The sequence below is a fragment of the Danio rerio genome, chromosome 8 (genome assembly GCF_052040795.2).
Source record: "Danio rerio strain M-AB ecotype USA chromosome 8, GRCz13ab, whole genome shotgun sequence".
Classification (NCBI taxonomy): Eukaryota; Metazoa; Chordata; class Actinopteri; order Cypriniformes; family Danionidae; genus Danio; species Danio rerio.
This window is the reverse complement of record NC_141028.1, coordinates 24,526,308-24,554,121: the sequence shown is the minus strand read 5'-3', so window position 1 is coordinate 24,554,121 and position 27,814 is coordinate 24,526,308. Positions and strand designations below refer to the sequence as shown.

The 27,814-nt window shown below is 37.2% G+C and overlaps 2 protein-coding genes across 27 annotated transcripts; one reads left to right on the top strand and one right to left on the bottom strand.

Moving 5' to 3' along the window:
- Positions 1-935: 935 nt before the first annotated feature.
- On the top strand, positions 936-21,803 carry csde1 (cold shock domain containing E1, RNA-binding). 26 transcript variants are annotated; one of them, XM_087262881.1, is made up of 23 exons: positions 988-1,049; positions 4,375-5,117; positions 7,507-7,795; positions 9,084-9,257; positions 9,880-10,078; positions 10,463-10,629; positions 11,148-11,234; positions 11,383-11,480; positions 11,563-11,644; positions 11,718-11,846; positions 12,474-12,599; positions 12,680-12,895; positions 13,008-13,148; positions 13,628-13,795; positions 16,431-16,445; positions 17,135-17,242; positions 17,455-17,630; positions 17,712-17,824; positions 17,898-18,017; positions 18,163-18,341; positions 18,426-18,589; positions 18,677-18,809; positions 20,350-21,800. In XM_087262881.1, exons 3-23 carry the CDS (start codon positions 7,670-7,672, stop codon positions 20,395-20,397), a joined length of 2,769 nt encoding a protein of 922 aa, XP_087119007.1. In that variant the 5' UTR covers positions 988-1,049; positions 4,375-5,117; positions 7,507-7,669; the 3' UTR covers positions 20,398-21,800.
- On the bottom strand, positions 21,293-27,690 carry rassf11 (Ras association domain family member 11). Its single transcript, XM_087264639.1, has 3 exons — positions 26,826-27,690; positions 26,434-26,537; positions 21,293-23,227 (listed from the first exon to the last, which is right to left on the bottom strand). Exons 2-3 carry the CDS (start codon positions 26,534-26,536, stop codon positions 21,912-21,914), a joined length of 1,419 nt encoding a protein of 472 aa, XP_087120765.1. The 5' UTR covers position 26,537; positions 26,826-27,690; the 3' UTR covers positions 21,293-21,911.
- Positions 27,691-27,814: the final 124 nt, after the last annotated feature.

The following is a 27,814-nucleotide window of genomic DNA, read 5'->3' as shown; positions in this document are numbered from 1 at the left end:
TACTTATTTGTAGTTTTTTGTGATGTAATTGTGTTTGCCTTTATGGTTGTTGTTATGAATTAGTTTTTAATTATTTTATACGTTTGGTTTTACTTTGTGTTAGTATTAGGTTTTGTTGTTCTGATTTTTTTTCATTATTACTGTAAATATAAGTACATCTGTTAAATATAAAAAAATCTTTCTTTTCGTTTACATTTTAATTATTTTTGTAGTCTTTTATGTTTATTTTCAACATTTTCTGACTTCTGAGTATTTTTGTGATTTTTATTGCTTTATGGTTGCTTTTTTTGTTTTTTATTTCTATGTTTTAATCTATTTTTTCGGTTTCTGTTTTGATTTTACTTTGAGTATTATTTGTGATTTAATTGTTTTGTTGTTGCTTAAGTAAATTAAAACAACAAAACTTAAATGGTGTAATTTTTGGATTTAGTTATTTTATTAATTGAAGAAACAAACCATAATATTCATTCATTTTCTTTTCGGCTTAGTCTCTTAATCTGGGGTCGCCACAGCGGAGTGAACCGCCAATTTATCCAGCTTATGTTTTACGCAGCGGATGCTCTTCCAACTGCAACCCATCACTGGGAAACATCCATTCTCACTCATGCAGCCAATTTTAGCTTACCCAATTCACCTATACCACGCCTTTGGACTTGTGGGGGAAACCGGAGGAAACCCACGCGAACAACGGGAGAACATGCAAACTCCACGCAAAAATGCCAACTGAGCCAGCCGAGGCTTGAACCGGCGACCTTGCTGCGAGGCTATCGTGCTAACGTGACGCCTGGTGACCGTAATATAAATTATATATAATAAAGTACAGGTTTGGGCCTTTTAATCTACACTACATCACAAATAAGGTTTGTTAAGATGGTGGAAATATTAGCAGTACTTCTAAACGGGTGAATAAAATGCGACCTCTGACCCAGTGGTGTGTCCCACAGTTCACACGGTATTGTTTTAATATCGCGAGAGTTCGCACACTGCTCACTACGTAATGTGCCGTGCTGCTTATGGCGGCGCTGGTGACAGTGCTGAAAGCTGTTGGGGTGAGTTTTTCCTCTTTATTTATAAAATGTTGCGTGTAACATAACTCTTACCCGCGTGTATATATCCACGAGCTTTCGACGTTTGCATTAATACCAGTCTCTCCGAATAATTCCACTTGTTTTTGAACAGTTAAACGGTTTAGGGTGGGGGCAGTGTTTCCTCTGCGTGTGCTCTACCGTTAGCGGTTTAGCACGCTAGCCAACGCTGAAAGCACTGTTTCATGGGGAAGTGGCGTTTTTAAACGAGGGAAAGCACGTTTATTTGTATACCACGCCTGTCGCGGGAGATCTTTGCCAAAGGTCACTTTAATTAGAAATGGACCGCCCAGGCGAGGCTCCAACGCGGCAGCGGCGGCCCAGCGTGACCCGACAGACGCCGCCGTGTGCCTTTGTTGTCGGGATGAGTGATTTATTTTAAGCTCGATTGGATCATAGTATGCCCCGCTTTATCAACACAATTTACCCTGAGTAAAATAACCCAACCTGCTTTTTCCCAGGACATGACACAAGTTTTCTAAAGTTCTTGTGGAAATCACTGCCTCAGTGGTTGTGATAATACGAAGACATTGTGAAAGTAGGCCTGGGAAAGTAACGTTACCTAAAATAACGAGATAATATTTGCTTTATTAAGGACATGTATACTTCTAATTGCTTAGGAAATTGCACTCATATACTAAAATTGCTTTAACGTTACACAAGACCAAATTTACTATTGTTAAATCCTTTCCATGAATTTCTGCATGTGAAACAACGCAATTTATCAAGTTGTACACATTTTAAGTCTTGCAAACGGTCGTATTTTGGGACTTAAAAACCGCCATAGATTCTAGCTTTAACCGTTTGTTTTTCAGGCTGCAAGTATCCCATTTTAATGTGTTGATCGGAGTAGCATGTGATGTGTCGGAGTTCAGTCTTGTCTGAAATGGCATTGCTAGTGGTTTTGTCTCTGGATGAGCTCCAGATGGATCCGCTCCCAGCTGTTGTTCAAGCTACACTTGCGTCACATAGTTTCATGTCCTCATTTTGTTGTGTAAGCTGTAGAAATTAACATTTTCGTTTTTTAAATGTAACATCTGCTCCATATTCCGTAACAGATATTGGTTCTTTGCAGCTTTAAATCGTGCGTTTATACCGCTGTCAAGAAATGCACAGCTGAGCAGCACGCGCTCGAGGTGTCGACCTGTAACCTGGTTAGCTGTGGGCGGGTGCATGTTACTTATTTTGCCACAGATTTTTCCTGTTTCTATGCTTTACACTGGCCTTTTTCCTCCTAGTATTGCGTTTATGTACGAATTCACACGAATTAGACACTTCATGCAGTAGTTACGATTTTTCAAAAGGTGTTGGTAATTCCGAATCTCAATCAGAGATCATCTTAAGTGCATTTAAAAGCCTGGTTATCAAAATTATTAGTTAAAGGGATTTTCCCTTTAATCTTCACGGATAGCATGATGTTTTAAATAAAAGAAGCACACACTGTGCCCTCAAGGTTTGTTTGCCTGGTACTGTTTTGTTTTTCTGGCTTAAGTCATGGACAGAATTTGACCTGTTCCCTTATTCCAGAGGCGTTCACACTACACCAATTTAGGCAAAACAGAAATCATTTGCTCACATGCGCTTTCGTCATTTACAGCACTACAAATTTGGAGAACTGAAAAAAAGGGTTTTTTCAAAACTCGCATACATTTAAAATCTAACTTAACTGCTGGTATAAAAGATATGTTGATAAGTATGAGGATATATGGGTCATATTCATTACAATGTGTTGTTGCTATTCCTAAAACCAACAGCAATTGAAAAGGTCTGTTGTAAATAGGGCTGGGCTATTGATCCAAAAGTAATCAATTTCAGAAGACATTCAGAACCTATAATTAATAAATTTTTCAGATACATTTTTTCAATTACTTTTACTAACCCTATGTGGAGTCACGTGAACCCACTCTAAGGCTGATCTAAACTTCTGCGTTGAATGCACAGGTGTGGTCCGGCGCATCTTTTGCGCAGTGCCATACCCACGCACCTCTCAAAAAACGTAACTACATATCACACTTGGGTAGGAGCGAAAACCGGTTTCAAGGTTTACCATGGTTTAAGAAAGTCGAGGTTTTAAAACCACAAACATTTTATACCGTTCCTACGATAAATGTAAAGAGCTTTTGTTTGGTTGTTTTTTTATGCATGTTAGGACTATTAAACTAATTTAGTTTATCTAAATTATCTAATGAATCTAATGAAAACAGCAAGAGTCAACAATGATTTAATTATATAGCCTCAGGTTTTATTGACATTTTAAGTGTTTCTTTAAAAATATTTAAAGCGTTCAGTGTGGAAAAAGTTTGTTTTTTCACTCAACTATATTTTAGGATGGAAAATCTTTTTTTTTTTCACAGTGAAAAAAAAATATATATTTTTTTTTACGTAGACATTTGGAAAGAACATATTTTAGAGCAGTAATCACAGTACAGTGAAACCCTGATATATTTGTCCAAGGTAATCATACCATCAGAATCTTATACCGGCCCATGTGTAGTCACACTAAACTGAAGGTGATTGGAAGCTGCACCAGAGATGCCTTGAGGCAGCATATTTTCTATTACAATAAAATTTATTGTTTACATCAAAATATTTGTTTAGAGAGAATTGAAGAAATGCACTGTTTACAATATTAAAATAGGCAATAAATAAATAAAATAATTGTTTGATAATTGCAATAGAGTAAAATTTTCAATTAATCGAAATTTTGATTTTAGGCCAAATGACCCAGACCTTTTTGTAAATTTCATTTCATAGCTGTGTAATTATGTGCAAAATTAGGTAAGATGTTGTTTCCCTGAAATTATAAACATGTACTTGATCCACTGAAGCAAGTACTGGCCTATATATCAAGCTCTTTGATCCTCCCATCTCATCCATGTAATAGACCGGAGGGAACTGAATGATTGGCATGCTGGATATCTGCAGTTGTTGACCGCTTGAATTGAATGTATTCCATAAATACTCAGCCAACTGCTGGTTCACGCTGAGACTTGTTGATCCTTGTGTATATTCAGTCAGCTGCTCTTCTGTATATGAGGACACTGAGAAAACTTTATTTTTAGGCCTGTGTATCAACAAGAGAGAAACATGACATTTAACTCATTAAATAATTGGGATTGAAGGTGTTGATTTGTTCAATCATTTTAGGGGATGCATTCAGTGATTTAGGGAGGAAACTTAAATAAATTCAACCTTATTTGGATTAATTAGCTTTTTGGTCAACTACATAAATTTAACATGTGGAATTTAAAATTATTTCTCTCTCTTTCTCTCTCTCGCCCACAAACAGTATGAAGTGAAACTGAATTGAATTTTGTACCATCTGAAACCTACTTCAAGTTCAGATCATCGATCGGTCAGAAGAAACGTCAAGGAAAAAGAAAACCTACTAACATCTCTAAAACGACCCAACGGTACAACAACTTTGAAGAAGAGACCAAGACGAAGACCTGCACTGCTACAAACGAGAAAATCTAAAGCAACACGAAGCAACCAAACGAGCAAACCAAAGATTTAAGAAACAGAACCAGGCCGCAACAAGCGTAGCAACCATCAACGTTAACAGCAAAGGCGAGACCTGATCTGAGACAAGAAGTTTGTGCCTACTCAACAGCTTTGAAAAAGCACACGTCCCAACGCTGCACCAAGCCCTCCTCATCCTCCCCGCACCTCTTCCTCCTCTGGGGTGCGGAGAGGGCTGCTGTCTGCTAGTCTTTTCAGTTTTGAGCTTTTTCTTTGTCAATTGTTGACCGAATCCCACCTCGTAATCTCAGTTTTTCCCCATTTTGCCCAGTCTTTCTCTTGTATTTCTGTTCACTTTTTTTCCTCAAAAGCAGTGTTCAAACACTTGCATTTGCCTTTTTATTTGACTTTTTTGCCATTTATTTTTGCAACTTTTTATAATTAGAACGTGTGCCAGAGAGCTGAACCTTACAAGTGTGTGTGCATGCGCGTGTGTGACCAGAGTCTGAAGCATCGATTGATTGATTGATCTATCCAAATCATTACAGCCTTCCAAGACAACAGAACAAGGTAATTTCTGCACCCACTTTTATCTTTCCCTAAACAATGATTCTGATTTCTTTTTCATATAACAATGTAATGTACAGTCTGCTGAGCTCATAAATTAAGTTTAAAATGGCTGCAAATGTGCTGCTCTGTTCCAATAAGTAGTGAGCTACCTTCTAAGTCAGCATTATAACTAAAGCCCTATTCACACAGCATTAGATCTTGGCCAATCTGCAAAAAATGTCCAATTGATTCAACCTTTGGTTGATTTGGATAAAAATTACACATTGGAAAAATCTCAAAACACTGCCTGGTGCTTAGTTCTGTTGATAAAAACTCAATTTTTTGTGAAATATGACATAACTGTACCATGTCTAACAAGTAGTATGAAAAACCCTGTGCAATAAAAACCTGTACCTGCAGCATTGGCGGATTACAATGCTGTGTTTATGCTGCTAAGTTTATTAGCTCTAATTTGTCAAAATGCAAAACATTTTGCCATCTTATGTCTGTAGTCTGAAGAAAGACTTGACGTGCATGCTCACCACATTCTTCTTAAATTTTAATGTATTTTGTGGCTTTATCTGTGTTTGTTTTCAGCACCACATACAAGTGTGGTGTGCAAATAACAGTTTTTCTGTTTCCTTGATGACACGTTACATGTATGGATGTAAAACTTTTTGAATCAGCCAAAAATGTCATTGCCGTGTAGATAGCCTAAAACAGAATGAGATTAATGTTGCTAAGCTAATAAACATAAGCATATATAAATGCTTTATTATTGACTAAACTTTATTAGTTATTAGTAGGCCCACACGAAATCTGCACACACAGAAATTCATATTTTTAGCTGCAGATATTTATTAACTTTTGTAAAAGTGTGTAAATGTATTTTTATTCTGTTTTTTTTATACATGTATAATTTCAGTAATATTGATCAATATGAAAATGTTTATATGGTTGGTTTACCAAATAAGTTTTTCTAATTGGATTTGCATTGTGAACATTAAATAAGTTAAAAACGTATTATTATTTTTTCCGCATACATTACGTTTTAGTTGCGATACTCCCAAAATCATTCCGCATAAATCTGCAGAATATATATATATATATATATATATATATATATATATATATATATATATATATATATATATATATATATATATATATATATATATATATATATATATATAATTTTTTTTTTTTTTTTTTACTAAATTTTGCAAAATGGCTAAAAAATGTCAGCAGATTCTGTCTTCCCTAGTTATCAGTTTGTGAGCTACTGCCTCTACTGTAAGCTTTCCACCATATTGGTATGTTTAAAATGAAAAATGAACAACCATAGCAATATACGTTGTCTAAATATGTTTTAACTGTCTAAACCTCAGAAATATGCCCTGCAGTTACATTTTCAGTCATGCTTGTCACGTTCAGCGTACAAATATTAAGAAGTATACCTTTCATTGAGTATGTTTACATGGACTATGTATTTTACGATTAAGACAATACTCTGATTTAGAGTCTACCATGTAAACGTTTCATGTAAAATGTTTTATTAATTTAAAGACGTGTGGTATGCCGATTTTAATTGCTTTATTGAAGTCCAGTACAGACTTGTAAACACCGCAATCAAGCTATCACATTCGTGTAGGACTTTCGCTACATTTTGTGACTGGACAGTTTTTACACGCACTGCTTTTTGACTATTCTCTGCAACTACCGAGTTGGTGAAGGACCACAGACACATGCATCACCAAATTTTACATTTTTTTTTCCCCCCATACGTCGTGCAGTATCAAATTCTTTTAAAACAACACTCTTCCTGCTGTTCATACTCCCATTCAATATCTCGTTTGTCATGGGGGGCATGCATGAAATGTTCCTGAATGAAAGTAAAAGTGCCAAATTGCTGTTAAAGTTGACAAATTAAGAATCAAACACCCGAAATAACACTAAACTCTGGAGGAAATGTGAATAGTGTGTTGACACAATGACGTTTATAGAATTATGTGCTATAACTACATTATTTTCTTTTTCAAATTAAAGCAAATAATTTGATTACTAATGTCTGTGTAAATCTAGTAACTGTTTACTCAAGCACACACACCTATAATCCTGTTATTTAGCACACTTTTGATAACTGTGGTCATGTTTTTCTCTTTTTGAACACCACCAGACTTTTGGGGGAGTGAAATAAAATGCATTTATTTAAGACTTCAAGTACAATTTAGTATGCCTTGGCATCTGTCCGAGAGAACGAGGCACACTTGCATGATGTCTGTAGGGTCCTCACCCCAACACACATCCAAAGCCCTCAGCTGATCCTTCTGTTCTGCTTTGTTCTCTGGCTGTTCTTGTTGCCTCTCCCTCAGTTTATTTTCACCCTTCCCTCCTCTCTTCACCTTTGCAGAAATCCAGAGGTGTTTTGTTGGGTGTGTAACCAAACGGAGAGGGGAGAGGGAAGGGAGGAGCTCCAGCACCACGACTCGATTAAAATAAAAGTTTGACTTCGAAACTGATTATTCCGCTCAATCCCAGGCGTAGTAGATTTGGCCTCTGTTTATGGGAGAATTATGGGTAGTCCCTGGAAAGGTTTTGTCGAATTTACCTTGCCGGCGTCACCGCCTGCAGCTTTTGTTAGCGCTGACCTGAACAACACCTCGCCCGTTGGCCTCAGCCTGTCACCATACGGCCGATCCGTAAGTGTTCTGCCATCCGCTCTCCACCCCATTGTCCCGAACTCGACTCGTTCATTGAACACCCACTGTCGCCCCTCTCTGCGCTGTTACTTTACTTCATCATCCCGATCAGCAGGCTTAGGGGCTGGCCTCGATCACATGCCTTAAAGATGAGCAGCAGTGAGAGGTGGCAAGGCAAGAACAATGATGTTTTCACTAATGCCCATATATATATATATATATATAGTGGTTTGTCCAAATGTGGATTTGTATACAGATTCGGAAACTCTGAGACTGAAAAGGGGTATTTGACTTTGACTTTGTTTTTGACACTGAGGGCATTTAAAGCATTTGGCCTAGTGGTCGAGGCTAGTTCAAGTCTGTCTTATTTAACCATTTGCTGTGTTCATGTAGTCTTGTAGTGTCATTCTCAGTCGCTTCACACCCTACATGTTAATTTTTAATAATTATTTTTTTGCACCTCAAGCATGTCTTTTAGTATAAAGTGAGGAAAATTAAACATTTCCAAACTTGATAGAAAGATGGGGACATCGTTTTGTGAACCGCTGTCAGTTAGTCAAATATTTTGGAATAATAGGAGGGTTAGAAAAACTAAGGCCTTTTCACGATAGGAGTGTTGTGATAAAATTATTCTTGAATGGGGCATGGCTGAGAGCTGTGAGGGCATGCAAGGTTGGTGGCATGAGTGCTAACAAACGTCATGCCCTCACGGCTCCCAAGCCTGTCTCACTTGCTTTACTGGGGTATTCCAGTCATGTGCTTCGCAAATTCTCATGCGTTGTTACAACCCATTACGAAATTTTGTTTTTTTCATGTAGCAGTGCAAAAATATTAATTAAGTATTGATGCAGTTACTGCTGTTGCAGTGGATGTGGTCGTATGTTGAATTGGATTTGTCGTTTTTCCTAGATTTCCATTCAAAGAGTACCGTATCACTACTATTACTATTAATATTACTAATTATCATATTGTTAGTTGCTCCTATACCTTGGACAGCAACAATGTCATGGCTTCAGATTATTACTTGAACCGTAAAATGTAGTACTGGAGGTCTACTAGAATAACATTTCAATGTTATTCTGGTACAAGTTGGATCAACAAGTTGGATTAGGGTTTTTATTAAAAGGCAAAATGAATGTAGCCTGCTGTATTGGCTGCTTTTCGTTGGTCATCACAGTGGTGTGATGGTTAAGTGATTCTTCTTTTAATCAATGAATTGATCTGTTGCTCTACCTTTTAGTAAATATATATATTTTTTAAATATCCACTTCACTCCTTATCACTTCAGTGTCCTGCCACCCACTACCTTCACTTGAAGATGGAGGCCTCTAATCCCTCTCTTGCAACCCCCACCCCCTCCACCTCAAGCCAACCAATCCCTCGCTCGGCCTCAGTCTCGTGCCATACATCTCGCTCATCAGGGGGTAAAAAGCAAAAGCGGACCCCTTTATATCAGCGATCTGTAAGTTGGCATGATGGGATGGTGTGTGCCAGCTTGACGTCCTCAGTGGCGAAGAATACCTGACACTTTAACGGCATGCTTTGGATTTACATGTTAGAAAGCGGTTGACTTCACTGGTCTTTTGATTCCCTAAAACTGGATGTTGCCAAACAATTTTTATTTTTATTTTTTTTTTGACCACACAACTCCTAAATGTTCACTTATAAATTACATAACATGTGGATGATGTACAAAGAGACCTAACTTCTAATGTAGTGTTTGTGTGTATTCTAATTTTAAATGTGTGTTAAATGCATGAATTTAATATCCGGGTTTAATGTGAATCCAGTTGGAATTTGCATTTGGGAAGTGTTTACACTTGTACGGTGCAGATTGATCCTTGTGATCAGCGAATTGTAAACCTGAGAGACCTCCTAAAACTACACATGCAACAAACTGTTGAGATTGTTTCCTCCTAATTTAGTTTTTCCCATGATTGCAAATACTAAAAGCAATTCTAGTCTTGTCTCATCCCATTTTACCATTTTCACACTTGTGTGCTGATATTTTGGAAAAACCGGAGGTTGGATATTGATGATTTTTATTTTAAACATGCTATCTTGTCTTTTTTTTTCCCCTGTAGATGAGTTTTGACCCCAGTCTGCTGCATAATAATGGCCATAGTGGCTTTGCCAATGGAACTAGTATGGGAATTCGTGAGACTGGAGTAGTTGAAAAACTGCTCACATCTTATGGCTTCATTCAATGCTCTGAGAGACAGGCCCGTCTCTTCTTCCACTGCTCTCAATATAACGGCAACCTGCAGGAGCTTAAAATTGGAGGTTTGTGCCAAATAATCATTCGACCAAGTTGAATTTGATTTAGACAAGTCACCATTCCATTAAAACTGAATATTTAAACATTCACAGAAAAAAATGCCCCCGTTTAATGACAAAGTTTAAAACTGAGACTCTTATCTCCATTTTAACAATGTTATAATTCAGATATGTGAAATCCAAGCATATTGTGTCCTTCCAAATACAAAGATAATTTTAATCATTGCTGAAACAGTCACTTTGTATTTTTGCTGTAGGGTTTCTACTAGGGACTTGATGAATGAATGAATATCATTAGTTTTTTTACTTCTTTTGTTTATCTTTTATAGTAGAATCATGAATTGACTTTTTTTTTTTCTTGTTGTTGTTGGTTCTATCCCACTTTTTAAGATGATGTGGAGTTCGAGGTGTCGTCTGATAGGCGCACTGGCAAACCAATTGCAGTGAAGCTGGTAAAAATCAAGGCAGAAATGTTGCCAGAAGAGCGAATTTCTGGGCAGGTGGGGCCTGACTTGCACGCCTCTCCTTTAACTGTGCTGCATGGTTTTATTCATCCAGTTAAGGAACACATTTTACTTTCGTGTTTTATTGTCCTTGTCCCATTAATGTCCATCATTGTTTGGGTTTCAAGCTCATTTTTAATCCACATTGACCTGGCAACCGCAAATTATTATCTACTTCGAATAAATAAGAATAAGCCAGCCTCTTAACTGGCCTGATGCTAATTATAATCTTTGTGGGTTCACAATGAGCTTGATTTGTCTGTGTTTTGTGGTCTTGTTGGGGGTACTTTTCATCTTCATTTGATATAGTTATGAGAGAAACAATCTTAATTTCCAGTCTGTCAGTCATGTACATTGTTTAAAATACATTGTTTTTTCTTACTTGAATGTATAAGTCTACTCTTAAACTTAATGAAGTTTTTTATATGTTAAATAAATTTATAAATTAATTCATAACATGTTTAGCATCAGCGTTAAGGGATGTTTAGCATTTAACAAGGTTAGCTGATCATGGCACTCACTAATGCAACCTCTAACCTAGTCTTGTGTGTTTGCATGGTCTTTCTCTTCAGGTAGTGTCAGCTATCCCTTCTCATCTGGATGGGAAGTCTGCACCTGGCCAATTGCCCACAGGCAGTGTGTGTTATGAGAGGAACGGGGTAAACGTCATTATCTTTTTCTTTTTTTTTTCTTTTTTTTTTTTTTTTGCATTTTCCTAAACATTTTTAGATGCAGTCAGTTGTATAGGTGCAATAATGCTGTTATTTGGTATGTCTAAAATTGTTTGTGGTTTGAATCTTCTGACAGGAAGTGTTTTATTTGACCTACACCCTAGAAGATGTGGAAGGAAACGTTTCTTTAGATATTGGTGATAAAGTTAGTTTTTACATGGAGACCAACAAGCAGTAAGTTGATTTTAATAAGATGTGCTTTGACTGGTACAAAGAGGAACTTTCCTTTTTAACATGATGTTGTTTGTTTTTTCAGTACTGGTGCTGTTAGTGCCCACAACATTGTTTTGGTGCAGAAAAAAGAATCAAGATGTCAGGGAGTGGTTTGTGCTACCAAGGTTGGTATTTAGTTTTTCAATCAGATTTTATCAGTTTTGTCTGTTTTTTTAAATCTGTGATTGTGTCTTGCAGGAGGCCTTTGGATTCATTGAGCGAGGGGATGTTGTGAAGGAAATCTTTTTCCACTACAGTGAGTTTAAAGGAGACCTGGAGGCTTTACAAGCTGGAGACGATGTGGAATTCACCATTAAAGAAAGAAACGTGAGTCCTTGAACAAGAAGTGTTTTATTTATTTTCTTTGCTTTTAGTTAGTCAAAAAACATGCATTCACTAATCAACATGACTAACAACACAACTAGCATATAGATATAGTGCTTTAACATTGTGTACATATAAACATACAAAAAAAAATGAAGACATCAGTACGATACACCCAAAACCTGACAGCATCAGCATCATTTTGTTTGTCCACTTGCTATTACATTTGGCTTTGGAAGTCATTTATGAAATGACGCCACATGGCAGTGAACTTATACCCAGAACCATTTGAATTAAATCTTATTTTTTTTCCAAACTACAACTCATCATAGGCCCACTATTTAAAAGAAGGGGGAAATTATTGTTTCCAATTGATTAAAATCAAGTATCTTGCCAAAAGAGAAGTAAAGACAATGCAAACCAATTTACTTTTTGACTAATTGTTATTTTTATGTATAATATCAAAGATGACAGTTAACAAGAAATGTTTAAAAGCAAAATGGTAAAGTGTTGTACTGGTCTTGCATTAGCAATAGGTATAAACCTATAATAGTTGACATTTTGATGTGAATTACTAGTTGTAAAATACATTGCATCTTTGTAGTGATTGTTATTATGTGTGTCTCATAGGGAAAGGAAGTGGCCACAGATGTGAGACTGTTGCCTCAAGGCACTGTTATATTTGAGGACATTAGCATTGAGACCTTCGAGGGCACTGTCAGTAAGGTTATTCCCAAGGTCCCCACAAAGAATCAGGTTGGTGCATCAGCACTTGTCATTATTCTTCCTAGACTCTCTTGATAACAATCAAATAAGAGTCAATTTGTCTTCCTCAGAACGACCCTCTTCCTGGGAGAATCAGTGCCAGAATCAATTTTACTGACAAAGAGCTGCTATTTGGGGAGAAGGACACCAAGTCCAAAGTGACGCTGCTTGAGGGCGATCATGTCCAGTTCAATATATCCACTGACCGTCGCGACAAACTGGAGAGAGCGACAAATATTGACATCCTCCCTGACACCTTCCATTTCACAAAGGAGACCCGCGAAATGGTGTGACTGCAGAATTTAATATTTTATTTACTTTGAGGTCTTTTTTTTTCCTTTTTTTATCTCTTATGTATATATTAAGTATATATTTTTTTTGCTGCTTGTTTTTACGCAGGGTGTGATAGCTGCCATGCGTGATGGTTTTGGCTTCATCAAATGTGTGGACCGTGATGCCCGGATGTTCTTCCATTTCAGCGAAGTTTTGGAAGAGAGCCAACTGCACATTTCTGATGAAGTGGAATTCACTGTTGTCCCTGTGAGTTTCCAGATATCACTAAAGCAAGAGTCATTTTTAAGATGCTGCTTTTCTCTCAGCTTCAAGAAATGAAGTTTGTTTAAAGCGATAGTTCATCTAAAAATACTAATTCCCCCTCACAAGTGGTTTTAAACTTTTAATAAATTTCTTCTGTTGAATACAAGATATTGAGGAAAGCCATCAGCCATTAACATTCATAGTAGGAACAAAAAAATACTATGAAAGTCAATGGCTGCTGATTACCAGCGTTTTCCAATACATCTTCCTTTGTGTTCAACAGGAAAAAAAACTCAAAACAGATTTGAAACAAGTGGAGGGAGAGTAAATGATGAATATTTTCATTTTTGGATGAACCATCCTTTTAAGTAAAGAATGAATGTTCATTAAATGTTTTAATTAATTTACTGAAAAACAGACAAAACTAAAATTCTTGCATTGGCTGGATTCAGCTTTTTAACAGGCCCTCTTGCCTCCATCAGGACATGCTGTCAGCCCAAAGGAACCATGCTGTGCGGATCAAAAAGCTGCCCAAGGGCACAGTGTCTTTCCACACTCAATCTGAGCTGCGTTTTATGGGAGTGGTGGAGAAAGAAGCCATACCTGCCATCACCATCAAGAACTCCAGCCCCAGCAAGGGCAAAGAGAAGGTACACATCTCTTGATTTTGAGAATTGACTCAACTATTCAAAAGTTTGGGATCGTCAAGAAGTTAATAAAAGATGCTTCCTTTTAAAATAGTTTGATTTATTATGATTCCTGTCCTACAGTCTTTAGTGTCACTTGGACCCAATCCCAATTCTACCCATTAGCCCTTCCCCTTAACGCTCTGCATGTACACATGAAGGGGTAGGAGTGTCCCAATTCTCTTGAGCTTGAAGGCGTAGGGTTGAGGGGAAGGACTAGATTGCCCTTGAAACTGAGACTTTTCAGGACCATACTAGATATCAAGGGGTACAAAAATGTCCTAGAATACACAATCTACAACGACAACACAAATTTTTTTTTAATTATTATTGCGAATTTTTACAAAAAACAAGCATATGTTTTAACACATTCATGACGGTGTTCGTGTTTTACCGTCATGAAAATAAAATAAATGAAAACCTAAATTTTTTGTATCTATAATCTATAATAATAACTCCTGAATAGCAGTCCCACAACATACTTTCTAGGGGTGTAACGATTTATCGTTGTATGATTTATTGCGATGCAAAAATGTCACAATATGCATCGTGGAGTTATGACGATTTCATTACGATACGACGTCCGTTTTCTCTTATTAGTTGAGCTGTTTGCACGTGAGCTACGTTCCACCTGCTGTCGCACGTGAGTTCAGATTGCAGCAGCAGTAATGTTAGCAGACCAAGATGAGTGGAGCTAAAATAGAGGATGGCCCATCCTCTCAAAATCAGACGTCTTGCAAAATTTCGCTTGTACAGTCATTGCTTTAAACTCGTCTGCTTTTTGACACGCATACTGGGTCAAACATCCTAAGTTTTAAAGTCTTCACAGTGATTTACATACTTTGCACAGCGACAGGGATACCTCCTAATGGTGTTGAAAGAGTCACATACTGTATTTATAAGGTACAATTCACCCTAAAATATCATTCTGCCTTCATATAATGTTCCCGCCGCAAAATCACACATGACGTAAGCTGACCGTGAGCTGTTACTACAGAGGGCGGACTTTGATAGACGCGCGCGTATGGCAAGCCGTTTTAGCATTTAAACCTTTGTTCTGACTATCCATAAATATATTTAGAGATATCTCTAATTATATTTTGACTAGTCATAATTATAATTCGACTAGTCAGAATGACAATTAGAGATATCTGCAATTACAATTGTACTTGTACGAAATCAGATTGGAGATATCTGCAAATATATTATGACTAGTCATATTCCTCCATTGACTTCCATTGAAAAATATTTGCAGATATCTCTAAATGAGTTTTGACTCGTCACAATTGTAATTAGAGATATCTCTAAATGAATTTAATTAAATATAAATTAAATACCTGGAAATGTGGATTTTTTTTTTTTTTTTTGCACACACAAAAAACGCAAGTGACCAAGCAAAGCCTTAAGCTCTTACTGTTAAATTCAATTGAATGGAAAGCTTATTTTTTTTGCACCTTTACTTAAATTTTTCCTTAATTTTGTCTGTCATTTCAATAATATTTTAAAGAAGTTTTTTAATTGTTTTTTTTCAGAGACAGGCCTGTTTAATTTATTTTCCTAAAGAAGGTTCAGTTTAACAAGTTGAAACAAAAGAAATACATAAAAAATTGTTTACTTGGTAAAATTAGCATTTCAGTTTAATTTTCAATTTTTATTCCAAATATCGTGATACATATTGAATCGTGAACATTATATCGTGATACACATCGTATCGTGAGCTGAGTGTATCGTTACACCCCTAATACTTTCCCATCTGACACTTGAGGATGCTGAAATACCCTTTCAGAAAAATCTAGTGGCTGGAAATGAGCTTTTTACAGTGTCTAGTATAATGCTAATGTTATTGATGTTTTCGTGTGTTTACATAAATTAATATGGCTATGTTGCTATTCAAAGCCATTAACAATCTGTTTGAAGGGAATGGAGTAGGGGTTAAAAATAGAATTGGGATTGGGCCTTGATCTGCTGTTTTGGTGTTTATTTCTTATGCTTTAAACGGCTGTTTTGGTTATGATTTTGTGCAAAATTTAGCTTTTGTTGAATGGAAACAATTGCTGATGGCCCGAACTTTTGACTGGTGGTATATATGCTGCTGATTTTACTGGTGCTCAAATTAACTCCATTTTAACTTGATTCTTTAAATATATATTTACATCACAGGGTTCTTAAAATGTTACAATCTTTGTAGATTTGGACATGGAGGAATTCAGAATTTTGAGAATTTTATACAATTACTATTTAAACTTTGCTACAAATGTTTCTTAAATGACCCGCACAAAATGCTGTGGCTGGCTTTGAGGTGCTATAGAATGCAACTGCCTCATGTCTGACATTTTGTTTTTTATTTTTCCTTTTTTTTTTTTTTAACCATGCTCGTCTTCATTAGAAAAAAGACAAGGTAGGCTGCTGTTTTCTGCATGCTGCCTTTCTTCCACAGTACATGGTTCAGTCATGCTCGTTTGAGAACATGACCTTTTAACCTGTTAAGAGGCAAATTGGAGCGATTTGGCTTACTGTAATTGAACCTGGAATTCAGATGCATTCTGATTGGTCCACATAAATCAGAGATGTCTAATTCTCTGTATTTCTCTTCTTTAAGGGTAAAGTTGAAAAGGTCAGTTTGATCTGTCTGTTTATTTCTGTTTGTTTGGTTATGAGGCCAGCTGGCATGAGCTAAAACTGATTTTACAGCTTTAAGTCATACAGACAAGTTAACCTCATAACCATACACTGCCACTCAGTGTGTGCGTTTCTTTTTGAGTGGTGGAAACTCAACCGCTGTTACACATGCTATTACTATTGAAAATGGACTTTGCATTTTCAACTGGGGTAAAATAATCCATACAGAACTGTGGATTGCAGACTTTACGGGAGCATTTTTACCCCTTGTATTACTGTGTGCATGATGACTAAATCCTGTCAAGCATTAAACGCCTTGAGTTTATTTATTCACTCATTGTGTGAACTCGCCTATTTCCTGTGCTTCTTGTGCGTCGTTTTGGCTAATTCATATGCAACGCTAAACTGGGACTGGCTAGATTTATGGCGGCTGATATTCAGAGGGGGCAGCCTTGTTTACATGAACCAAGTATCTGGAGTCTGATGTGTGGAAACTAGTGTTTAGCATTGACACTAATTAAGGAATAGTTCACACCTAGAGCTTGTTTATATACTTAAAGGTGCACTCAGTTATAGTGTTTTGCTTTTAATGCCGCATACACACACATGCGCACACAAATACTGGGTGCACTTCAGCTATGAATGTGATGTTGATAATTTTCTCAATGTTTGTGTTTTCTCCAGGATGCTGAGGAAGGCTTGATTGCATATGAAGATGTTGGAGTAAAGACCACCCTTCCCTACCATATTAAAGACCTTGAAGGTGGTGTTTATCCACAGCTTGGAGACAAGGTACTTTAGACTCAATGTTGGGACAATAGGATGCATTTTCAAATGTGTCTAAAAAAATTTTTTCATCTGGGAGGACGCAGGTCCTTAAAAAGCCCTAATATTTTACATATTTCCTTATACTTAACAGGTTGAAGCACAAGTTATACGTGGCTTGCAAGTGTTTAACTGATTAAACTCTGTAGACACCCTGTTAAACCTCATGTCTCCACCAGGTGGAGTTCTCCATCAGTGAAGTGAAACGCACTGGACAGCAAAGTGCTGTGTCCTTCAAGATTCTTAACCGCGCAGTTGGCTCCAAGAGGCTGCTGGGATACATAGCAACTCTAAAGGATAACTTTGGCTTCATAGAAACAGCCAATCACGATCAGGAGATCTTCTTCCACTACAGGTGTGAAACTCTCCTGCTTGATTTTGACTTGTGTGGTGGTGTTTTTGTGATTAGTAATGATGCATTCTAAACTGTGTCCAGTGAGGTTTGTGGGGATGTGGATAGCTTTGATCTTGGAGATACGGTGGAGTACACTCTCTCCAAGGGCAAAGGAAACAAAATCAGTGCAGAGAAGGTCACCAAAATTGCCGCTGGTATGTTAAGGCTGTTTATTAGATTTGAATATTTATTTGCTTCATGTGAGTGTAACAGCCCTGTGTTTGTCAGTGAATGGAGTTGGAGAGGATGTGAGCACTACAGTGTCCCTGGGAAAGGTGGTTCGGCCGCTGCGCAGTGTGGACCCGTCTCAGACTGAATATCAAGGCCTTATTGAGATCACGGAGGATGGTGAGTGATTTGGAAAATAACAGTTTTGGAGTGTGCTGTTTATTTTGTATATATGTGTAAGTGTGTTCTTTTAAAATCTATAATCAATTAATTTCATAATTTATTTTGTAATTCAACACTGTTCTCTGCTAAATTGCTTTTCCAGGGTCCAATAAGGGACAGAGTTATCCTTTTGGCATTGTTGGTATGGCCAATAAAGGTGACTGTTTACAAAAGGGCGAGTTGGTGAAGTTTCAGTTGTGTACGGTGGCACAGACAGGACAAAAGATGGCCTGCAACATTATGCCTCAGCGCAGAGCCCTGGTGGAGTGTGTTAAAGATCAGGTGAGCTACTTCAAAGAGACTTTTTATTCTCACAATCCTTCTGATGTCAAAGATCTCTGAGCCTTATCTGATTTCCGTCTCCAGTTTGGTTTCATCACGTATGAAGTTGGAGAAAGCAAGAAGTTGTTTTTCCACGTCAAGGAGGTGCAGGACAGTCTGGAGCTGCAGGCTGGTGATGAAGTGGAGTTTTCGGTTATCTTGAACCAGCGTACGGGCAAATGTAGTGCCTGTAATGTTCGCAGAGTCAGGTAAGACTTTGAGTGGTCGTCTCGCAGACACTGAGCTGAAAAAGGTGTTATTATGATTAAATCTAACCAAATGTTTTATTTTTTCAGTGAGGGTCCAAAACCAGTAGCAACACCTCGACCTGACAGACTTGTCAATCGCTTGAAGAGCATCACTCTGGATGACTCCAACGCTCCTCGTCTCGTCATCATTAGACAGCCTCGTGGCCCTGATAATTCAAAGGTAAAGTAAAACCACATTTTTTGGGAATGTCTAAGTAATTGTACAATACGCTTATTTCACGTGGCCGCTATTTTAAAAAGTGAAAGTGAGGCTGCAGTGGGAAGAAACCCAGAAGCATAGGACCAGTATTGTAAACATTGCAACAACATGCTGTGGACTACAAACCTTCAGCTGTTGTCGTGATTTTTAAAGTGCAGATATGGTGTAAGCATCACTTCAATAACATTCAGTTAAGTTTAAATTAAACAATTAAAAGCATATTAGGCATCAAACAAAATCACAATCTCTTTAAGAGTAATCAATTAAGTGTCCTCCTAGGTTTCAGTTTATGGCACCAGCTAAACACTGTAGGGACGCTTCCCTGCGTCAGCCTATGTAACCCAGTGAGCGGGTAGCACACCCTCATGTTGTCTGTAATAGTGTTGCCCCGGTACTGAAACATTTAAGTGCGGATGAGCTCTTTCTTAAACACAGCTGATTTGCCATAGTATTTACCAGCAGCCAACAGAAATGACTGTGATTGGCCGTGAAGGTCATCAGTTCACCGCTCTTCACCCAAGTAGAAACAAATACAGCGACACCGGAGAGATTTAAAGTCACGAAGATCAGTTGAGGCATCAGCGGATCACTCGTCTGTGTTTGCATGGTAAACATCCGTTAGGTGCAGTGAACTGATGACCTTCACGACCAATCAGTCATTTCTGTTGAGCACTGGTGAATACTATGGCAAATTGGTGCTGTTTAAGAATGCACTCAACAGCAAATAAATGTTAGCTGGAGAGTGATGTTTTTTTTAAACACATTTCAGTACCAAAATTCAGTATCATGACAAGTCCTATACTGAAAGAATCAGTTCATTATCTGGAGTTTAACAAATGGCATCTAAAACGTGTGTTTGGTAAAGAAAACGAACTAGTGTCATTTCCCTTAACTTAGCTGAAAATGAGGTCTGACACCCTTTTTATTTTCACTATCCATTCAGAACAGACCTTCGGGTCACTTTGAAGGTGGTGAAGTGATAAATTTGTCACTTTCTCTTTGTTGATAAGATATACAGCCAGGTACACAACGTTGCTGTTACTCGGGCGACACTTTCTTTCTTCTCACTGCAGCCTCGATTTTGCTTTTAAAATAGCAGCTGTGTGAAATCAGTCTCTTTTATTTTTTGATTAACTTTAAATAAAATTTTTTTTTTTTTTAATGCGAGGCTTAAGTTGAGCTATCAATGGCAAGATTCTAGCTTTGATTTCACAGCGACTGTGGTTGAGCCAATTCAAATATTTCTTTAGAGCAAATGTGTGAATGCATAAATAATATCATCTGTAATCTGACAGCTTTAACACTGATATCATGCATTAAATTAAAAAAATAATTCGTTAAAATATTATTTTAAGTATTTCTGAAAAACTAATATATGGGTTAAATTAAACTATGCTCGCAGCTGCAAAATGCTTCAATATAAAATTCAGCTAAAACTTTGGTCTATTGCTTTTTGGATGTTTTTGTGTTGACCTGCTGTTGTTTTGTTTTCCCCATACAGGGCTTTAGTGTAGAGAGAAAATCCCGCCAGCCTGGTGTTATTGACTGAGTACTGTTCACCCCTCTTGTCCTTACAATAGAAGGAACACCTTGAAGAAAAGCAATCAGATGGTCAGAGGAAGGGATTTATGCGTGTTCGTCTCGCTTGCATTTTCTCTCTCACCCATTAACACATCACAGAGTAACAAAGGCATCAAGACTTGAAAATTAGCACCCACAAGTCCCTTCCTTTGTCAAAGGATCCCGTGCAAAAAAACAACAAAAAATCATCTCATGGTCTTCATTGTATGTGTGTTGTTTGGTTGTAATTTGAGCAAAAAGCCCTTGTGTTGTATGAGCGTGTGTGTGTGTGTGTGTGTGTGTGTGTGGTATGCATCCCGTTTGGAGAAAACTGTAAGGTTGTTCTTGTCATGCAGAGGATATGAGGGGAAGTAAGGGGTTCGGAGTTTTCTCATCTTTTTGGATGGAGATGTGAAGACTCGACCCGTTTTTCTTTTCTGCTGAAATCAAAATGCCAGGAATTCTGCACCTGCTGCAGTGTGAGTGAGGTCTTGTTTTAAAGTAGCTCTGACTGTCTGTATTTTGACTTCCGTTATATATATACTTTATTTTTCCTGTATCACTTGAATTCCTCTCCCAATGTCGGGTTTCTCACCCTGGTGATTTTGCTGGGCTTTTTCTGGTGAGAAATAAAATGACTTTTAATGTGCGCTCGTTTTCCATACCCAATACAGTTAAATAGCTTTTTAACATGGATCTAAAAACTAAATAAATTGTCTTGCTGCATTCGTTATTCTCTCGTGTATGGTTTTTGATTGCCTTTTAATTATTTTCTAATTAAATTGGCTTTTTTTGTATTGCTGTCTTGATTTTACAAGTTCCTTTTTTGGGCAAGTGCAGAATTCCTATTGGCATCTTGTAGCCTGCGGTCTTTTTATATAGGCTTTTTTTTTTCCTTTTTCTTTGAGTTTTACTTTAACTCAGTGTCTGCTAATGAATAAAGGAAGAAGGTGCCTAAAAACAAAAAATAAAATAAAAATTGGTGTCTCCTCTATCCCTAAATTGCCACTAAAATATGAGCAAGTAGGGTGGCCTTTTTTTTTTTTCTTTTCTCCAAGTAGAAAATACTGGCGTGCATCCCCCGATCCTTATGGGTTGAAATGTACTCTATGTAATGTGTGCTTTTACTTGGGTGGATTTTTTTGAAAACCTAAATAAAATGGGCAAATGTGTGCAGCACTTGGGGGATGTGTAATCCAAAAAACTCAAACATGCAGAGAAACTTGATTATGGATAGAGGCTATTTGCAGTGCTTCTTATGACAAATGGAGCTATTACTGTCATAAACATTCTCTGGAGCACCCTGGGTTTGTGTTGAACCTCAAGGTTCTCCTATATACTTTTGTTAATGGTCTTGAATGAAACAATTGAAATAAACATTTTATGAAAATCTAATATGAATTTTTTTATTATTAGCAAATTACTGTACAGAAGAATTGGACGCCTTTGGACATGCATTTGTAATATAAAAGGTCAAATGTCTCTGATCGCAACTGGGATGTTTTAAACCCTGGTGCTTCCCAGCTGTATGGTGATTTCAGAGCGATGCACTGTTTTGGGTTTGACCACTGATGTTTGACTCTGGCTCTGAGACCACCGTGTCCACCATTCCCTCAGGTCTGCTGGTCCGCATTGAGAAGGATATGATAGATGGTTTGCTGAAACAAACACATACGGAAGTTTAGACTCCATGGTTGTGACGACCCTTTTTGTTCCATCACTTTCATGTGACTTGTCTGCTGAGGTCTCTGTTTGTTTGACGATTGTTTGGACTGATTTTGGAGCATCTCCTTGGCTGATCTCTCCAGGTGTTTTGTCAAGGCCTGTTTGCTTCTGAAGGCTTCTCAGGTCCATCGTCTGCAGTTTCTGTTTGTAATCCTCCAGTGTAGCTTTGCATTCAGCAGCTGCTACTTTAATCTCAAAGAACTGATTCTGGAGGTCTTTCTCAAAGACTTCTTCTGCCTTGAGCTCATTGATCCAGAACTTGAGCTGTTCTTCTTCATCTGATGGTGTCTCTGAGATGTCCTTGGCAGCTTGCTGGTTCTCAAGCTCAAAAATCAACTGCTCTGTTGACTCTATTTTCCGCTTTAGTTCTTGCAGACTGCTGTGTTGTTGGATGACCAGTCTCCTTAACTCTACAGTTTCCTCACTTTCAGTTTCGAGGCTTTTCTTGACCAGAGGAACTACTTCATTGGTGGATTTCATATCTTCCTCGGCACCTTTCTGTACAGTTCTCTCATCACAACAACTCCCTCGATTCCCAAGACAACTGATCAAAGGCTGATGTGACGCGACTCTATATTTGTCCTTTTTGTCCCTGGTCTGTGGTGTCCCACAGGCTAGGGAGCTTTTGGTTGGTTTTAGAGATGTGTTATCTGAATGCCCATTTCCTTTATTGCCCTCCTTGTCTTTTCCTTTATCTCGTCCTGATTGCTGTTTCCCGCCTCTACCCAGGTTTTCAAGCCAACCCCACGCTTCCTCCATTAAAGTCAGCGACTTCCGCTTGGGTCTCTTTGGTTCCTCTGTGGGTGGCTCAGGGTGGAGGCAGAGACGGGACAGTGGTGGGAGGCTCTGGCGGTGTAGGGTTGCGATTGCACCGCTGCCTCTCCTCACCCTCCCTGGACCCTCCACTCGCCTCATTTGGGCTTTGGGCTGGTTGGTTTCTTCCCCTTGCGATGGACCGATATGCTTCAAAGTGAGCTGCACCTCCTTCCCTTGCTCTCCATATTTCTCCAGGGACTCCAGTAGACATTCATCCGGAGACATGTTACGCTCATAATCTTTGAATTTTTCTCGTAGGGTATATCGACCAGTGCGACCTAGAAGTGAAAACCACATTAGAAAGGATTTCTTGGGAGAAAATTAATTTTTTTTTTATCCAAATGAGGAACACTAGTTAATTATACAAAATGAAGAGTCCAAATTAAAAAGATTAATACAATTCTTATGCTAAAATGCAAATTTGTTCATTAAATGCGAGTCAGTAGCCACTTGCACTTTTGAGTTGAAACCAAAGGAACTGTATATTTGCTTATGCACATAATGTCTGTGTAAAATCAAAATATAAATGATTATTTTGCCAATGTTATTCTTTTTGGTGAACTATTAATCCATGCATAATAGTGCACTGGGGGAAAAAAAACGTTTGATTGGTAATATTCAGTCAGAGTCTGACCACTTTCAGGTTTGGAGTTGTAGTCTTTGTTGACGTCAGTTCAACAGTTTTGGCCACAATATTCTTAACCATGCTCTTCTCACCATTAGTTTTCCATGAGGAAATCATGCACAAAAACAAAGCCCCGCCCCCTCAATATTCCTTTTCTGTTGTAAGTACATCAACAAGCTGATATAAAAGTCTCAGCAACTTCACATGGTCTTTAAGCTGCAGACTACACTTTTTGCCCCATTTTTATCCACCAGATCAAAAATATAAACTTTTGCCAAAAATTTTGCATGGTGTTACATTTCAAAATTAAGTCTTGAACTCTGACCTGCAAATTTGAAATGGAGCAATCCCTTATTTTAGCAGGGCTGCATTATCTTGTTTTATCCCATCCCTTTAGCAGTGTTATACTATTGAATTTCACAAGCTCAAACTTCAGTGGGACTACAGCTTTAAGCTCCCGACTGTAACGATTAGTTCCAGAGTTTTGGGGCGATCATGGCAAAAGCCTGATCCCCACTTCGCTTACACCAGGACTTTGGTACCGAAAGAATAAATTGATCAGAAGACCATAATGACCTACCAGGATTATATACAGTTGAAACCAGAAGTTTACATACACTCTTGAAATGGAACATAACCATTTTTTTAAGCATCTGATGGTAAATCATACTAAACGTTTACTTTTTTCAGGTCCGTTAAGATTACCTAAATTCTTTACATTTGCTTAATGCCAGAATAATGAAAGAATTGTTTTGAGAATTCTTTTTTTTTTTATTTCTAAACGGTCAAGAGTTTGTCTGTTCATACATTTCCTCTGTATTTTTTAGCTTTGCTTTATAACTGTGGTCAAATGTTTTGGGTATCCTTCCACAAGCTACTCCCAATAGTCTAAAGGACTTTTGGCCCATTCCTCCTGACAGAACTGGTGTAACTGAGTCAGATTTGTTGGCTGTCTTGCTCGCACAAACTTTTTCAACTCTTCCCATAAATTTTCTAGGATTGTGATGAGGGCTTTTTGATGGCCAATCCAAAACATTCACTTTGTTGTCCTTAAAGCACATTTTAACTAATTTGGCAGTATGCTTAGGGTCATGGTCTGTTTGGAAGACCCATTTGTGGCCAAGTTTTAATTTCCTGGCTGATGTCTTCTTGAGATGTTGCTTTATGATGCCATATATGCTATGCAAAACAGCCCCACAACATGATGCTGCTGCCCCCATACTTCACAGTTGGGATGGTGTTCCTAGGCTTGTGAGCTTTCCCCTTTGTCCTCCAAATGTAACACTGGTCATTATGGCCAAACAATTCAATCTTAGTTCCATCAGACCACAGGACATGTCTCCAAAAATTGGTCTTTTTCCCAGTGTAATTCAGCAAATTATAATCTGGCTTTTTGTTGTTGTTGTTGTTGTTGTTGTTGTTGTTGTTGTTGTTGTTGTTGTTGTTGTTGTTGTTGTTGATGTTGTTGTTGATGTTGTTGATTCTGGCTTGTTGATTTTCCTATGTTGGCACACAAGGAAGCAGTGTGTTTGAGGTTTTCCTTAAATACTATTCTATAGTTGTGCCTCCATTTAACACAAATGTTGTTAATTAGCCAATCAGAAACTTCCAAAACCTTGACACCATCATCTGAGCTTTTCAGAGGCATAATAATCTTATTGTATGTAAACTTGACTTTTAAGAAAACTTATAACAATTTCTCAAAAATGTCTCATTATTCTGCTATTAGCCTAACAGAAACAAATTTGATAATCCAGACTTACCTAAAAGAGAAAAAGTTTAGTCACATTAACATCTGACTTTTTTTAAATGGTTATGTGCCTTTTTATACAGTGTATGTAAACTTCTGGTTTCAACTGTACATGTATGAGGTATGATAAGGTTGTGCTAGATCATTTAAGGATTTAAAAACAAAAATTAATAGTTTAAAATCAATCCGTGACCTAACAGGCAGCCAGCCCAGACAGTGGGTATGTGCTCATACCTACGAGTGCCTGTCAGATGTCTTGCAGCGCATGATAATAGTAATAAAGTTGTAAATAAATAGCTTTCTTGCACAGACCAATAGTTTTGCTTTATAATACTTTAGTGTATTGTGAATTCATTTTATATTGCCTGTAATTGGTTTTGACTGTTAAAATGATGGTAGCCATTGACATGCAATGCTTAAGGCTAAAAAAAAATGTTAATATACTTTTGAAGTAAAAGGTCACCTGGGCTGAGGTGAGCAATGGGCTGAGGTGAGCAATTTTTCATTTTTGGGTAAACTATCCCTTTAAGGAGGCAATTACAGAAAGTGCATATACTGTATACAGAGAATGCAGAACAATTTATTTCAATTTATTTTTGATTTCAATAAAGCAATCATGGAGTCAAAGATTTTTCAACTGATTCTTCAGATATTGCAAGTATAGTCGCAGTCAAGACATCATTTTTACCAGAACATCGGATTTTGCATTCCAAAACTGTATGACTTTTTTGAAAACATTACAAGTATGGATATATATATATATATATATATATATATATATATATATATATATATATATTTTTTTTTTTTTTTTTTTTTATGAATGCTACAATATTTTGTTAGTATAATATGAATCCATGGATTTCACAACAACAGGCTCTCAACGTCATTATTTATACATGCTCTTTAGAAGAAATTAAGTCATCTCAGTTAGGGACAGAATAATGACAGAATTTTCAGCTTTGGGTGAACTATCCTTTAAGCCCACACATCCCATATTTCCAGCAAATGCTTGTAGACTAGTATGTTCACCACTTGTTTTAAGCTGTAATGGTTGTTTTTGAGCTCTAAAAAGTTAGGGTTAGGGTTGGTAAAAGATATTTACATACCAAGTGCCCGTGCTAAAGCGATGACCACCTCCTGACATGTTGTTTTTTTAGTGACTCCACAAACAATGCGCTGGACTCCTTCGACGTACACCTTCACCTCCATTCTTAAAGAGAGAAATAATAGTCTGTTTATTGTTTAAACATCTCTGTAACCCTAGAATTGGCCGTTTAAAAGAAAAAAAATCAATCCAATAAAATGACACTGAGAGAAAATGATCTTTTTTATAAAAAATGCTGATTTATGAAGAAAAAAAAACTGTTTATTGAATCTTAAAATGAATACAGCAGATTTAAAATTAATTGAATAAATAAAAATATGTTTGCTGTGCTAATTAATATATACTTTTTTAAAAATATGTACATATGGCCAAGTTTGTTGGTGTGAGGTTTACCTGTCCTGCAATCAGAAGATTCCTTAAGCGAACTCCTTGTAAAATCCTTGCACGCTGATAAAGGGCAGTTTTGTGTGTGTTGTCCCGGTTTACATGGAAAAGTCTTGCTGTCATCCTTGACTTAGCTGAACACGTACAACCCCTTCCCTTCAATAAACACTCAGATCAACATTGATAACACTGACTGTGACTGTAGATGTTGGCATGTGGGTTTGTCTGCAGTGCAGTGCATCATTTCCCAAGATTTTTTTTTTTTTGGATGCTAATCACACTGAATCTGATTAAACATGTTTACATTTGTTTCATTCTGGGGCCAACACAGTGCTCCACTTACTGAAATATTCTCTTCCATATCTTAAAAAAACAGTAAAACCTTACGTTAAGATTGTATTAGTTATTGTTAGTTAATGCATTTATTAACATGAACAAACAATGAACAATACATTTATTACAGTATTTGTTCATGTCAGTCAACATTATTGAATTAAAATACAGTTAGTTCATGTTGACTCACAGTGGATTATTTAATGTTCACAAACGTGAATTAATATGCATGAGTATAATAATAATAAATATACGTGAGTTTATAATACATTAGTAATTGTTGAACTTAATAAATGCTGTTCAAGTTCATTATTAGTTCATGTTAGTAAATACAATAACATTTAATGTAAAGTCAGATTAAAAAAGAACTTGAAGTTTTAGTTAGACATCAGATATTAATAAAACAACAATGAATGCTGTGAGCTGCTATTTAGTACTTTTTTGGACTCATAAAACACTAAATAAAACATTTTATTTTATGATATAAGAGTTATGTACATAATCTTTACAATATATGGCTGTTGAATAATGGTTTGTGGCACGTAAAAACGTGCTGTTTAAGTTGGCGGTTCATTGCGACCCCGGATTAATAAAGGGACTAAGCCGACAAAATTAATGAATGATTAATAATTATTCAAAAATATTCACAAATTAATTATTTTGTC